At 46.2% G+C, this 15,797-nt stretch overlaps 1 protein-coding gene across 2 annotated transcripts in view; it reads right to left on the bottom strand.

Annotated features, from left to right (window-relative positions):
* LOC146007783 (adenosine deaminase-like) overlaps positions 1-15,797 on the bottom strand; it is a 62,431-nt gene that overhangs the window by 26,902 nt on the left and 19,732 nt on the right. Inside the window, exon 1 of one of the 2 annotated variants that reach the window (XM_083146394.1) lies at positions 8,242-8,494. The exons of the other annotated variant lie outside the window; for it this stretch is intronic. Coding sequence (XP_083002520.1) covers positions 8,242-8,277 — 36 coding nt within the window. The 5' untranslated portion in view covers positions 8,278-8,494. Of the gene's footprint in view, positions 1-8,241; positions 8,495-15,797 lie in introns of those variants that run through there. 2 annotated transcript variants of the gene reach the window in all.

Raw genomic sequence — 15,797 nt, 5'->3', positions numbered from 1 at the left:
GCTGCGCTCGCCACACTATTATATTCTCACACCACGCCCTAGTGGATAGTAGGGCATGAAAAGGTCGGAGGACGCGTACCGCCGCCCCACGCGGGCTCGCTGCGCTCGCCACGCTTCGGGTTGGCGTGGATCGTGGGGTGGCGTTAAAAATTTGGGGGGACATTTAAGGGTTAATTTGGCCTATTTGGCCCCAAATCGGGTCCATTGAGCCGTTTAACAGTAAAATCGCGGTCAATCAGCCGTTTTAACATTGTTCCCTATGGGAAAATCGCGGTGATCGCGGTCATCGCGGGCATTGCGGCCATCCCGATTTACCCGCGATGCCCGCGATGACCGCGATTTTTACCCCCGACGCCCGCGATTTCAATCGCTGGCGCCCAACTAAGTAAAGAGTACCCAATTGAGTGTTACAATAAATAAGCATTGCAAATCGACACTTCTCTTTAGACAGTAATTATATTGCATTCTTTTAAAGCTGTATTAGCATACAGCTAATTACAGCTGACACCAGAGTATGGTTTATGCGTTGCCATATGATTAATGTGTGGTGATATTATAAAATGTCTATGCGTAGGTTCGTCCCAAGTTGGAGTTTGGTGCTGCTCCTCCCCCCTTATAAAAAAGGGTAAAATATGTCATACAGAATTATATAGTTAGACGTACAGGATTATATAGATAGCATGCTCTGCCAGCTACAGTTTGGGTCTGATTCTGGTTCACAGGAAAGCTGCAAATTTTGCATCTTTGCTTGTGGATGAAACTCCGCCCGCCACCCGCATGGCTGCCCGCCCTTTCCTCACTCACCAAGTTCCCCCGCACAGCTGCAAATGGATGTTGATGTTGAAAATAATTTCTCCAACACTTGCTGATGTAAGACAACTCTGTAGTGTTTTACATCTGCGAGCGCCCTGTGTGGGAAGGGGGCTGGCAGCTGACATCCGCTGACGTCACCTGCCTGCCCCCCCGTACCCACGTCACGGTCACACTTACATGGGAACGCCCAGCGGTTTCATGGGAAAAAACACGCCACAACCCCCACCCACACTGCTAGGTGCAAACGGGACAGCAAACAAGCAGTTCGCCATCCCCACTCGCACCAAGCGGCTGCACATGTGCATATATGTGTTTGCGCATGTGCTAAACATCACTCCCCTGTGCGAACACAAGGGGGAACGATGGGACCTGAATAAGGTCATTTGTGACTACGGCTGGTAAGTCAAGTTCAGACACACTTTGCAATAACAGCATGCAATGTGGCGCATTATCGCACGGATCACATTGCAACGCATGCGTTTTTGCATACGATTTGCATAAACGTTGGTTTAAAAAAAGTCATGGAAATCTCATGTCGACCTTTCCAGCGTCGACCTCTTTCATGTAGACATTTTGCTTGTGTCTACCTTTTTCCATTGTCCTTTTTCATGCGTCCACCTATCAACTGTCAATCAATAGTGGTCAGCCTATTGACTGTTGACCTAATTACAGTCGACAAATCAACCGGATCAACCAGTCAATCGGGGCCTGTGTGTATGGGCTGTAGTATGTATGCAAAATATCTGTCAGAACCTGCACTCTGGAGTTTATTTACTAAGATGGGAGTTCTATAGAAGATGGGATGTTGCTATTGGCAACCAAAAATATTCTATCTATTATCTTCTAGAAGGTACTAAATAAATAAGAACTAGATCCTCATTGGTTACTATGGGCAACATGTCATCTTCAAAAGAACTCTCATCTTAGTACATAAATCCCCGAGACTCCAGCAATACTTCCTAATGTCAGTTACTGTGGCACCAGGAAGAGACTGTGTACTCAGGAGTTGCTGTGAGAACACACGTTGTAGAGGATTATATGATGTTAGCGTATGGAAATAATTGCATCATGTAACAACCCAATATAAATATAGAGAACATGTTATGACTTGTCACTGGATGCAGGTTTATTTTTATGAATAATCTATTGTCTGATAGCAATGCTATGACCATAAAACCACAAAGGGTTAAAAAAGTAAAATAATAGAATTGATGTCGACACTTAAAAAAATGTGCTGTGTATATCAGCCTCTCGGATCATGGCCAACTTCCCCAGGGGTCTTCACGTTGCAGTGACTTCCATCATTTTATCCCAACTGTTGCTGTACAGTATTGTGATGCCATGGTATTTTACAGCAATTTATTAATAATGTCAAGCAGAAAACACTGTACAATTATAGCTGCTGGCTAAACAATTAAGTGCCCATACAGTGGTGTAACTAGATACATGTGGGCCCCATAGCCATAGGTGCCGATTTATGTTTTTGCTGGTGGGTGCTCAAGCCAAAAATATAGAGGAGTGGCTTCATGGGGAAGGGGTGTTGCCACAAAATAATACCAATTTATATTACAGAGCACAGTTGTCTCCAATATTCCAATAATTACGGCAACAGAGTTCCACATACATAAATGCCCCCACAGTGCAGGTACATAAATGCCCCCACAGTGCAGGTACTCCGCGGACAGAATACAATCTTCCCGGCATGCTGTTTCCCAGTTGGCGGGTCCGGCAATGTGGGTGCTGCAGCCGCAAATTAGCAAGTTAATATGGCGGCCCAACAGCGGGACTCAGGCCCGTGGATGCTCATCAATTTCCATGGTTGCTCAGGCCCTTGAGCACCCACAGAATCGGCACCTATGCTCATAGTAAATGTTTGGGTACTTGTTTCCTATCTGGGCACCCATCGCGGGCATCGCGGGTACATCGTATGCCATTATAATGACATGCGATGCGACCGACGCGATTACCGCGATTTTACATAGGGACCAATGTTAAATGTCCCAATTGACCCGCGATGACCGCGATTTACCATAGGAAACAATGTTAAATGGATCAATTTCCCCAAATTATCATAGGGAACAATGGGAAATGGGGCAAAAACACCCCTGAACATAAAAATGTCCCCCCAAAAGTAGTTGACGCCACCCCGCCATCAACGTGAACCCGAAGCGTGGCGAGCGCAGCGAGCCCGCGAGGGGCGGCGGTACGCGTCCTCCGACCTTTTCATGCCCTACTATCCACTAGGGCGTGGAGTGAGAATAGAATAGTGTGGCGAGCGCAGCGAGCCACCGAGCCCGAAGCGTGGCGAGCGCAGGGAGCCCCGCGAGGGGACGCGGATACCTTCACAGTTATACGCGTCCCCTCGCGGGCTTCCCAGGTGTCCATGGCGACGCGGACACCTGGGAAGCCCGCGAAGGGACGCGTTTACCTCGCGGGGCTCGCTGCGCTCGCCACGCTTCGGGCTCGGTGGCTCGCTGCGCTCGCCACACTATTCTATTCTCACTCCACGCCCTAGTGGATAGTAGGGCATGAAACGGTCGGAGGACGCGTACCACCGCCCCTCGCGCGCTCGCCACGCTTCAGGTTCACGTTGATGGCGGGGTGGCGTCAACTACTTTTGGGGGGACATTTTTATGTTCAGGGGTGTTTTTGCCCCATTTCCCATTGTTCCCTATGATAATTTGGGGAAATTGATCCATTTAACATTGTTTCCTATGGTAAATCGCGGTCATCGCGGGTAAATTGAGGCATTTAACATTGTTCTCTATGGGAAAATCGGGGGCATCGCGTCTGGCCCATCGCAGCCGATTTTTTATCGGCCGCGATGCCCGCGATGGCCCCGATTTTACCCCCGATGCCCGCGATTGAAATTGTGGGCGCCCAGATAGGAAACAAGTACCAATGTTTGTATTTAAATGTATTTATCACCTAATGAAGAAAATGTAATACAGCACATGATACTTTGACAGGCAAAGTGGGCCCCTTTCAGCTCTGGGCCCCATAGCAGCTGCACCCCCTGCACCAATGATAGTTACGCCCTTGTGTCCATACCTCAATGCGATATACATGCGATTTAGGCTCTTTTCATGTGAATGCAGCAATCAATCACATAAAATGCTTCCAAATCTCATGTGAATGACAGCAGGTCCGAGACGTTGCACGCCCCCACGCATCGTACCGGAGCCTGCGAGTTGCACCGGCTGTAGAAGCGATCCGAGCCGGGCAGGCTTGGCTGGGATTGCATATGATATATCGGATGCTAAAGGACCACATATGATATATCGAAAGCGATCCTGCCACCCTGGGAAGGTCCCAGGTGGCTAAGAGGGAAATGACATGCAACTTCTCTGAGGGAAGAAGTCGCACAATGTGTGCCCAGCTTTAGTACCTAAATTGCATTGATAAATAATGCGGGCGGGCCCAAGCATAGCGGGCAGAGGTATTATGCACTCTGTAACCTGTAATGACACCTTCTAATAGAAATAGTAATGTAATATGCAGTATAGACTAGAGATGAGTGGGTCCGGATCCCCGAGATCCGACAGATCTGAATATCGGGGATCCGGGCCAGATCCGAGCCGGCTCGGGAGTTCCCGCCTGAATTCCGGACCAATAACGAGGCCGAACGTCATCATCGCGCTGTCGGATTCTCGCGGGAGCGGGATCTTATAAAAGACGCACGCGCGCCCCGCCATCTTCACTCCAATCTTGGAGAGGGAAGAGGGTGGTTGGGAAGCTCCGTGGGCTCCGTGCTGTGCTCTGTGCCATGTGCTCCGTGACCTGACCTGTGCCCTCACTGCCCTGTGCTGTGCTCCAGGCCATGTGCTCCGTGCTGTGCTCCGTGACCTGCCCTCACTGCCCTGTGCTGTGCTCCGTGCCATGTGCTCCGTGCTGTGCTCTGTGACCTGCCCTGTGCCCTCACTGCCCTGTGCTGTGCTCTGTGACCTGCCCTGTGCCCTCACTGCCCTGTGCTGTGCTCCGTGACCTGCCCTGTGCTCTCACTGCCCTGTGTTGTAGACTTGAGAGTCAGTGACTGTTTATAGGCCTGAGCCCTGTAGTGTGATTTAAATAACTAGGTGCTGCAGTTCTCACACGCAGGGGCTGCAGTGTCCACTGTCCAGGGGCTGTCCTGTGGCCCGTGCCCTTTTGTGATTTATTTAGCCCTGAACCCTGTGTTTTTTGTGATTTAACTAACTAACTCAGTGCTGCAGTGCTCACACGCAGGGGCTGCAGTGCTGCTGAGTAGTACACTGTGTACAGGGGCTGCAGTAATACAAGGGGCTGTGTCCAGTGTGACGGCCTATATCTTATCCATTGTCCAGTGTCACGAGTCACTCACGACATATATCCTGTGTCCTGTCCTGTGTGACAACTGATGACATATCCTGTGTCCAGTGTGACGACATATATCCTGTGTCCAGTGTGACGACATATATCCTGTGTCCAGTGTCACAAGTCACAACATATATCCTGTGTCCAGTGTGACATGTAATGTGTGCCGACATATATCCTGTGTCCAGTGTGACATATATATTGTCCAGTGTGACTACATATATCTAGTGTCCAGTGTGACGACATATATCCTGTGTCCAGTGTGACGACATATATTCTGTGTCCAGTGGGACGACATATATCCTGTGTCCAGTGTGACGACATATATCCAGTGGCCAGTGTGACGACAATATATCCTTTGTCCAGTGTCACAAGTCACAACATATATCCTGTGTCGAGTGTGACATGTAATGTGTGCTGGCATATATCCTGTGTCCAGCGTGACATATATCCATTGTCCAGTGTGACGACATATATCCAGTGTCCAGTGTGACATATATCCTGTGTCCAGTGTGACGACATATATCCAGTGTCCAGTGTGACATATATCCATTGTCCAGTGTGACTACATATATCCAGTGTCCAGTGTGACATGTAACCATTGTGTGACTGCATATATCCTGTGTCCAGCGTGACATATATCCATTGTCCAGTGTGACAGGGCCTGTGTCCAGTGTGACAGGGGCTGTGTCCAGTGTACAGGGGCTGTGTACAGGGGCTGTGTCTAGTGTACAGGGGTTGTGTCCAGTGTACAGGGGCTGTGTACAGGGGTTGTGTCCAGTGTGACAGAGCCTGTGTCCAGTGTGACAGGGGCTGTGTCCAGTGTACAGGAGCTGTGTCCAGAGGCTGTGTCCATTGTCCAGGGGCTGTGTCCAGGGTGACAGGCTGTGTCCAGTGTCCAGGGGGAGTGTCCAGGGGCTGTGTCCAGGGGCAGTGTCCAGTGTCCAAGGGGCTGTGTCCAGTGTGACAGGCTGTGTCCAGTGTAAAGGAAGGAAAATAAATAAAAGTAATAAATAAAATAAAAACACATTTTTGGAGGATGATGGAGGAGGAAATAGTGGGAGATCAGCAACCTGATAGAAGTGCTGAAGCTGCTACCACCAGTCATGACAAGGCCGATACCTCTTTGTATTTTTTGCTCTTTGGAGCATTTCTCTTTTTTTGGGATAGTTTATTAAACTGCCACCCTGTCTGCCCCTGCAGTGCCGCTCTGCCAGGTTGGAAGTGTAAGGTCCCCATGTATGTGATGCCCACTGCTGTTGCTTAGCTCAGTCATCCAGCTACCTCGGTATACCCTTTTGGCCCAACTACATTAAATGACAAATCTTTGTAAGCTGAGAAGTGATCAAAATTGACTAGAAATGAGACAAGGGTGGTTTTGCCTAAACCAATCCAGATCCAAAACACGAAGGGAGATCCAGATCCAAAACCAAAACCCGAAAAAAGTGGCCGCCGCACATCTCTAGTATAGACATGATGGCATATATATATATACACACACACAATGGGGAGCTCTGGCACTCACTGCTTAAATGTGAAACTTGCTCTGGTGCCTTCCTGCAGCTGCAACCTGCCCTGACGAAAACTGTTAAATACAATTGAAACATTGGCGTTCTGCTGGCTACTGTATTTATTTTCTATCTGAGTGCCGCCGCTGGAGAAACATATATATATATATATATATATATATATATATATATATATATTATATATATATATATATATATATATATACAATGTTTCTAAGGTGGCACTCCTGGAGAAAAGATACTGTAATGGCTCCACATTGAGCCTTGGTACGTCCGGTGCCTTCCAATGAGGAGGTGCACATGCGACTCCACAAACAATAGAAGAACGGGGGCGGCGGCACTCGGAAAGAAATAAATACAGCAGGCGGTGTTTAGGAAACCGACGTTTCAAGATTCCGTAGACCTTTTCATCAAGGTGCTGGTGAGATACACACATATATGCGTATTATGCCTAATTGGCTGGCCGATTAAGGCTGCAGTTCCCCCTACCCCTGGATTCAGCTTCTCCGTCTCCCCTCAAAATATAAAAACAAAAAAATCTATGACTATGGATCCGCAGCAGGGGGGTGGGAGGTGGGGTTGTACTAGCTAGTCAGATTCTTGTGATTCTGGTTGTCATTTTACCGCCGCCAGCACGAATGCCCCCCCCCAGGGAAAAAATCATTCGATGGCCGCCAACCATCAAATTCTTTTTCAGTTGCTCGCAGGTGTAAGACACCTCTCTGGTATCATACATCTGCAGGCGCCCTGGATGAGAAGCGGACAGGCAGCTGACATCCACTGATGTCAGCTTCCCATCCTCTGCACCCGAGTCACCGGCCTACGCTGGACGTTCCCATTGGTGCAGCCGCCTCCCCATGCCCCCGCTCGCACTGCTTTGTGCAAATGGGATGGCGAACAAGCAGTTCACTGCGCCAGCTTGCAGCAAGTGGCTGCACATGTGGAATAAAGTTTCGCACAGGGGAGCTGGGGGTGATTAGTTTGATTTTGCAGTATAAATGATTGCCGCTTTAAAAAAACTGGAGATTTCTTACCAAATCTCTCACTTTCTGAGTCTCTCATCCTATTACATTTTACCCCAGGTGTCCACTTTTATTTAGTTGAACCATATTCATGTCGGTCTTCTGACCCCGGTGTTGACCTGTTGACTGCCAACCATCTGGTGTTGACCTATTCACACACTTAGGGCCAGATGTATCAAGCTTCAAAAAGTGATAACTTGGAGAGTGATAAACAACCAACCAATCAGCTGCTACCTGTTATGTTACAGGCTGGGTTTGAAAAAATGACAGGTAGGCACTGATTGGCTGGTTGTTTTTCACTCTCCTTGTTATCACTTTTTGAAGCTTGATACATCTGGCCCTTATTGACAATCTATTTACTGTCTATCTTCCATCCAGATAGCCATGTTAGGACATGCATAGCATTGACATTATACAAACTAACAGGCAACAACAAACTGTTTCTAATCTGACTTTAATACCAGAGAGGCTTCAAGAGTTAAACATGACAACCGAAAGTACAACACACTGCATATTTATTACTGATAGTTCACGTTTCTGCTTACCTTTGGCTTGTTAAAGACACTACATAAGTTCTCCATTTTCACTTTGCTTATGTTGCTGGACCTGAATTTATGGCTCTATATGTTAGACTTAGACCTTGCCCAGAGGGTGTTGCCACAACCTGCTAGAAACTGGAGAAATGTGGAAGATGGCCAAAGTTCCAACTACTGACGGATACAAAAAAATCAATCAATCTTTCTTTCTTTCTTTCTCTCCTTCCTCGGTGCAGGCCGACTTCTCTCTGACAGCGTAGTAGACTGGGATATTTATAAATTCAGAATCGTGAATACACCTCTGTAAGCTATGCTTTGGTTTGGTGCTGCATATTCACCATATACCACTAGAGGGCACCAACAGCATTTTTTTTTAGGTCTAAGAACAAACGGGCCAATTCAGACCTGCTCGCTAGGCTGCACATTTTTGCAGCCTAGCAATACAATAATAGCAGTCATTTGGGTAATACATGTCATAGGTTACATATTCCACATGACAGATCACTAAAACATCTCCATGCATTTACTACATCAAACTACTATACTGTGACTACTGTATTCAGGGTTATAACTTGGTGTGTGCCAGCGGAGCCTTGCCCACATCTGCAATGTGGATGCACCACTGGCATACACCTAGTCTACAAAGCAGGGAAGTGCCGAGCAGGTGAGGCGCTCTCCCTGCACTGCATCCTGTTGCTGCTGACTGCTGTGCCTGTCAAGTCAGTCTGGCATGCATTAGCATTATGCTTCTCTGGGACCCCCATACCAATCTTCCCCTGCTCCGGCAGCTGGATAGAGAGAGGCCAGCGGGGAACAGGCTGATGTAGGGGTGGGAGGGCAGGAGATTTCAAAACTCCCATTCAAATCAATGGTCAGCCGCTGATTGGCTGAGAGAGACGCATGTCATGGCTCTCAGCCAATCAGCAGTTGATTTCAATGGGACTATTAAAACCTCCGGGATGAGTCGGCAACCTGCCCCATGCTGCCGGCCGACTCAGCTGCTGGAAAGTTGGTTCTGGAAAATCAGTACTAGTGTGTGGGTGGTGGTGGGATCAATAAGCTTTGTCTAGGATGCAGAAAAACCTTGTACAGGCCATGATCAGTGGGCTTTACTCCTGGGTTAAATTACAGGTAGATTTTTTCCTCACAGATTTAGTATCTGCGTGCAAACATTTGGGAGAAAATGCACCAGCAGGGGTTTAAAATATAAAAAAAATCCCATTTGTTCTGCATTTTATGCATAATCCGTGGGTTAGCGTGCATTAACTCCTCGTTTACTGAGCACAAAAAAGGCTATTTATTAGCTTTTCCCTGTGTGGTGTGGTGTGGTGTGGTGTGGCGTGGCGTGGCTCTGTAGGGCTTATTGGTTCCTCCCACAGAGGCAAGTCCTTTATGTGTGTGCGTGTGTTTATGTGGGGTGAAGCGTGCAAAGTTGATATTAAATTGTTTGATTAAACGTTGGCAACTGCACCGCATCTTGCATCCCTTGTCTGACCGGCAGAATCTCAAATGTAATTTATACCCCTTTCAGATCACCAAAGTAACCCAGATTATTGCCATGTCATCCTGGGTTGAGCTACAGTATGAAACCACCACAGCCACTTTTCCTGGGATGAACATGGCAGTCACCCGGGTTGCTGTGAAGTGTGAAAGCTCCTTACCCGGGTTATCCAACCTGACAATCAGCAAATGCAGCCTATTGGATGAATCCTGTGTCTTCCGTGATGATTTCAGCAGCCAGAGCCCAGGAAACACGGAACACACTGATGATCACACTTCACCATCACCAGACATCACCTGCGTTACAAGGTTACCACTACAGCCATGTCCTCAATTTGGAGTAATAAAGAGGTGAAGGAATTGCTGAACATAAGGGGAGAGGAAGAAATACGTAGACAAATTACTGGAACGGTGAAAGACGATGTGGTGCACAAAAATATTGTGAAGCTATTGGAATTCCCATGGTACAAAAGGACATAGCAGCAGGTGGTTAAAACAGGGCCCTACGGAATTTTTTTTATGAAGTTTCATGGCCACAATCGAAATAGAAGTGGTCCTGCATGTCTAGATTGGAAACACTATGACCAGTGTGCCAGTGTTTTTGGATTAACAGAATTAACCACACCTGTCAGACTGTTATCCAATTTCTCAGCTGGAGAAAGCAGCCAGGCTTGTGGGACAGAACCCACCAGCGGCGTGCCAGCCTCAGAAACATGCCCAATGTCACCAATGTTAATAGCAGATGAGCCAGCAGACACCGGTGAGCAAGATCATGGGGGCCATGATGACAGTGTTTATGCAATGTTGAGGAGGCAGAAGAGTGCTGGAGCCAAGCATGGCACTTGGAAATACCCAGAACCCTGCTGTGCACAGGAACAGGAAGTTTAAAATTAAAAAACAACACACATAACATATTGGGGTACATGTTTGAAGCCAGGGGCGTAACTAGACCTTTGTGGGGGTTGGGTATGGGTGACTGGGGCTTGGAAACTGCTGGTCACCATATCAATGCCAGGATCCCAGGGAGTAGAATGTGTGCGAGGGGGCAAATGTAACGGAGCCCCTTGCATGTTCGCTGCACTTGCCATGCTGGTGGCTGTGCTCGCCACATGTTCTTTTTTCAACTATATGGGTGTCGTGGACACCTATGAGTGGAAATAGGGGTTATTCTGTTAGGTTCACAAAATCCCCAAACCCCACCTGCCGAATGTCCGCCCACCCTTCACAGTGCGGGTTCGCCCACACAGACTGCGAATGGATGTTTAGCATAAACATCCATTCGTATGCCGCGGGTAACCTCCCACATCTTTTGATGGTCGCCGACCATAGAAAGATGTGTAAGGTACACGCACATAAAAGTTACTTTTAAGTCACTTCCATACGCATGCACGCTGAGCCGGATATGGGCGGGCAGCTGACATCCGGTGATGTCAGCTGTCCGCCCCCACCCCCGCACCCGCATCACTGTCTCATTACCATGAGAACGACCAGCGTTCTCATGGGAACGCCCATGGAATGCTGGGCATTCCCATATGGTAATGGGGCAGCCCGGCGCCCCTGCCCTTCTCCTCCCTCCGCATGCCGTCTAGGGTGCGTTCACCCGGCGAACTGAAAGACCCGGAACATCGGTCCTCCGTGCGTATGGAAGGAGGACCGAGGGAATAAGAATAACCCCCATAGTCCCTGTTAATCAGCATGCTCACTGCACTCGCCATGTTGCAGGCTCAGTGTATAGCTTTGTATGTAGACCCCAGAGTGGAAATAATCCCTATTAGTCGGTATGCTGACTGTTGGAATTTAGAGGGGACAGGAATTAGCCATTTGTATTGTGACCAGCGATCTCCTGACTTGCTCTCACATAACTGCATTCCCTTTGTGGGCCCCACAGCAAGGTATTGAAAAGGCCTTCCCCACACATGCACTCCGCAATAGCAAGATTATATAGTGTAGCTATTGTGCAGGTGGGGGAAGACCACAAGCAGATGTTTGCGATCACCACTGCTTTTTTATATATGCTCACTGCAGATTGTAATGGATTTTTTTGTTTGTTTCTTCCCTTTTCAGTATTAACGTATTTACGGTTCCACCAAAGAGGAAGAGAACAAATAAAAATGAGCAAATGGCCAGAGTAATGACCACAGTCCTGTTGGAAATGGATGCTTAAATGTCTACACAAGAAGACCTCGTCTAGGTTTCTGCCTCCACCCCCGATGATGCGCCGACGTACCCCCACATGACGTCAACGAACCAGCAATATTGCCGGTTCACTAATGCGATCTGAACAGACCGCACATGCAGGGTCGCACCGGGACTAAACCGTATCAAAGTCCCGGTGCGACCCTGCATTTGCAGTCTGAAAGCGGTAATAGTCACAAATCTCCAAGTGACCATCTATAGCAGTTGTTCTCAAACTCTGTCCTCAAGGTACTCTAACAGAGTTTAGCTCTAGTAAAACATCAGGTGCAAGCTCACAATGTTTTTCTTCTGCATATGCAGTGCATGAATCCCAATGGTTACCACTGGAGGACACAGATCAGAAATGCATGAAGATTCATAGGCATTCCTGGACACTGACAGGGAGATAACCATTAGAGGTGGGTGCATTGGGGGCATGTTTATATCAGGGATAGTGACACAGTTCTACTGACACTGGCCGCTATGTATCTATGGTTGCTCAGTAGTCTGATTGTGCAGCCGATGTCTCACTGATGGTGCAACTTTGTGGATTAGAGCTGCAGGTGGTGGGTGTGTCAGTAGGATACCCAATGGCTGATGCATTAACATAATAATAATGCTACTGCATACTGTCCAACTCTGAATCAAACTCTGTGGTAGTACCTTTGTTATACTGTAGAGTATTGTGATTAGCTGTGTTTAGTATTTACTGTGCACCTGCAGTTTCTCTTTTTTTCTGTGTGGAACTATAAGTCTCAGCATGGTGACATCTGTCATAATGTTTAGAATTAGTGTGTGCGGTACAGGGACACCCACTGCCCTCTATAACTTATAACTGGAGAGACATGACTGGGCTGTAACAGCATGATCTCATGTACGCAGGTTCAATGAAGGAATGTCAGCACTACTGTAGGCGCTGCAGAGCTAGCCATTTGCTTAAATAGATCTTCTATAATTGGAATAGGGATGGTGCAAGCATACACTGATTATGGTGACTTGTACTAAACCATATGGATAGGAGGTGGGCAAACAGAAATGCCCACAGCTCTGAGTACAGAATATACACGCTTTTGTTTCATACATGCAATATGGGAGAACATGCGCCTGGTATCTGGCCAACTTAGCTTCAGGTCCCTCTTCATATACATACTGGTTTGCCCCTTTGGGGCGCATACTATGGGTGGTATTCAATTGTTATCTCGCACCCGATCTCCCGGTCTAAAATAATGGGAGATCATGGGGCAAAATTCAATTGATCAATTTTTTTGTGCATAATGTGCTCATTATGGTCAGGTTTAGCAATTCATTCACACATTCAGCTCACCACTCCTCGGGGATTGCGAGCTAAAATGCTGGTAAAAAACAATTGAATAACGCCCTATGTATCTGCACACCAACAACAAGAGAAAGGACTCCAAATTTCATAAATTGATAGTGGGGGTGCCGTTCCCATCAGTCAAGATTAAACAGTATTTCAGGAAAAGGGGGAAAAGGACTGATTATTATTAAAATGTAACTTTTATTAATATTATATTAATATTCCCTGTTTTTCTATGTGGGAATAAATATGAACAGTGAAAAATAGAGGTAGTCACAAACAACAACAAAACATATACACATATAATGTGCTCAAAGAAAGAAATTGGTGTGTTAAAATTACACAGATGTCTATCTGAAAAATGTCTGTCCAATATAGCTGACAATGTTGACAATATAAGTGATCCTGTTCGGTTGTGCTAGTTGTTATATACTGTACCATGTATTTTGTGTGAGTCTAGTATCCCTTCTTACAGGTGCAGTATAATCAAAATAATCATTAGAATTCTGAGAATATCCTAGGTCACAACTTTACAAGTAAGTTCAGTCATGTACTGATCATGAGAGAAATATATCCCAAAATATCCAATTGCCAATTCAGATTATATATTTAAATAATTGGTATAATCTATTGTAAAGCGCAACGGAATATGCTGCGCTATATAAGAAACTGTTAATAAATAAATAATCTCTTAGTAATTAATTATATCAAATGGATATTTGCTGCCATCTTCTGGTCCTTTGTTGTAATTGTTTTTATTTTGTTACTTTCTATATAACCTTATCTTACTGTATATGCACCAATCTGGATTTCAATTTTAATTGATGTTATACTACAGTGTTTGCTACTACTCAACTACTATGCACACATGGGGGTTATTCTAGTTCACTTGCAAAGGCACAAACACTCTCTAATGGACAAAACCATATGCATTGCAGGTGGGGCTGATGTAACATGTGCAGAGCTAGTTTCAGGGCGATTATAGTTGGTAGTAGAATTTTGAAAAGCGCCCCATTCAGGGGGCATGTCATGCTACTCCCAAAGGGCATGTCTAGTTCCAAATATGGAGATATTGTAAAGAGTTTGTGAACATGGCACCTAGAAGCGTGGGAGTGTAATATAAAATTACTTAGATACAAATGTAGATGAGCCCCAAAGCAGTTAGTAAGAGCTACTGTACTTGGTTATGTGCAGGGCAATGGTGCTGGTGATACAATGTAAATTTATCTATCTCTCGTTCACTTTTTCCTCAAAAATGTAACAGTGTAATGTGGGCTACTGTAGGTGAAATGAGGGAGATTGCTAGACTAATGAGGGAGAGAGGGAGTTTGCTGCTATTTCAGTGAGTCTCCTGCAGAATGCACGAGGGTAGGTAACTATGGTTTATGGGCATAGTTAATACTATCCTATAACCTAAAGGCGTAATTAGTAAAGCATCGTAATCAACATTAAAATATTTAAGTTAACGAACATTTCAGATTAGACACATGATAACACATGTGTTTCACTGTTTAGGAACAGATTTGTCAACTAGCACAACCGAACAGGATCACTTATATTGTCAACATTGTCAGCTATATTGGGCAGACATTTTTCAGATTGACATCTGTGTAATTTTAACACACCGATTTCTTTCTTTGAGCACATTATACGTGTATATGGTTTTTTTGTTGTTGTTTGTGATTTTACCTCTATTTTTCACTGTTCGTACTCATTCCCACATAGAAAAGAGGGAATATTAAGATAATATTAATAAAAGTTAAGTTTTAATAATAATAATAATAATCAGTGCGTTCCCCTCAAACAGTCCTTTCCCCCTTTTCCTGAAACCCTCTTCATATACAAAAGAAACCCGTAGATCCTATTTTAAACTACATTCTTGAATAGGCATCCTGACTATGGGATGACATGTATTAGTACAACAGTCAATAGGTCAACCACTGTTTATTTACATGGATTAGGTCAACCTGGACAAAAGGTTGACATGTTAATTGTCGGCACATGAAAAGGTCCACGTGAGTTTTTGACAACTTATTTTTTGTACTTTTTCATACTTTACCATTCACGTGGCCTACCACGGTACGGGGAACCTGGTCCATGATGACCTTATGACGTGTCGACCTATTTGCTATGTCAACATGTGCATGTTGATGTTTTGGGTTAACCTAGATCAGGGGTAGCCAACTCCAGTCCTCGAGAGCTACCAACAGTTTACATTTTCCAGCTCACCTCACAGGTATACAGGAGCTAAATACTTCACTTGTGATTCTGGCTAGATTCTTGTGAGTTGGCTACCCCTGACCTAGACACTGTTGGGATTCAGTACTAAATCCCGGTGGTCGGAATCCCGGCGGTCGGAATCCCGGCGGTCAAAATACCGATGCCGGAATCCCAACTGCCCAAATCCCGACAAGGGGGGCCGTGGATCGCCTCCCCTTGCGGGCTCGCTGTGCTTGCCACGCAGTGGGCACGGTGCCTCGCTACGCTCGCTACTCTATTTTATACTCCCTCTATGGGTGTCGTGGACACCCATAGAGGGAGGAATTGTCGGGATTTCGGCGGTCGGGATTAC

This window comes from Crinia signifera, chromosome 6, assembly GCF_055691185.1.
Source record: "Crinia signifera chromosome 6, ASM5569118v1, whole genome shotgun sequence".
Taxonomy (NCBI): Eukaryota; Metazoa; Chordata; class Amphibia; order Anura; family Myobatrachidae; genus Crinia; species Crinia signifera.
The sequence above is the reverse complement of the archived record's forward strand: the minus strand, read 5'-3'. Positions and strand labels throughout refer to the sequence as shown.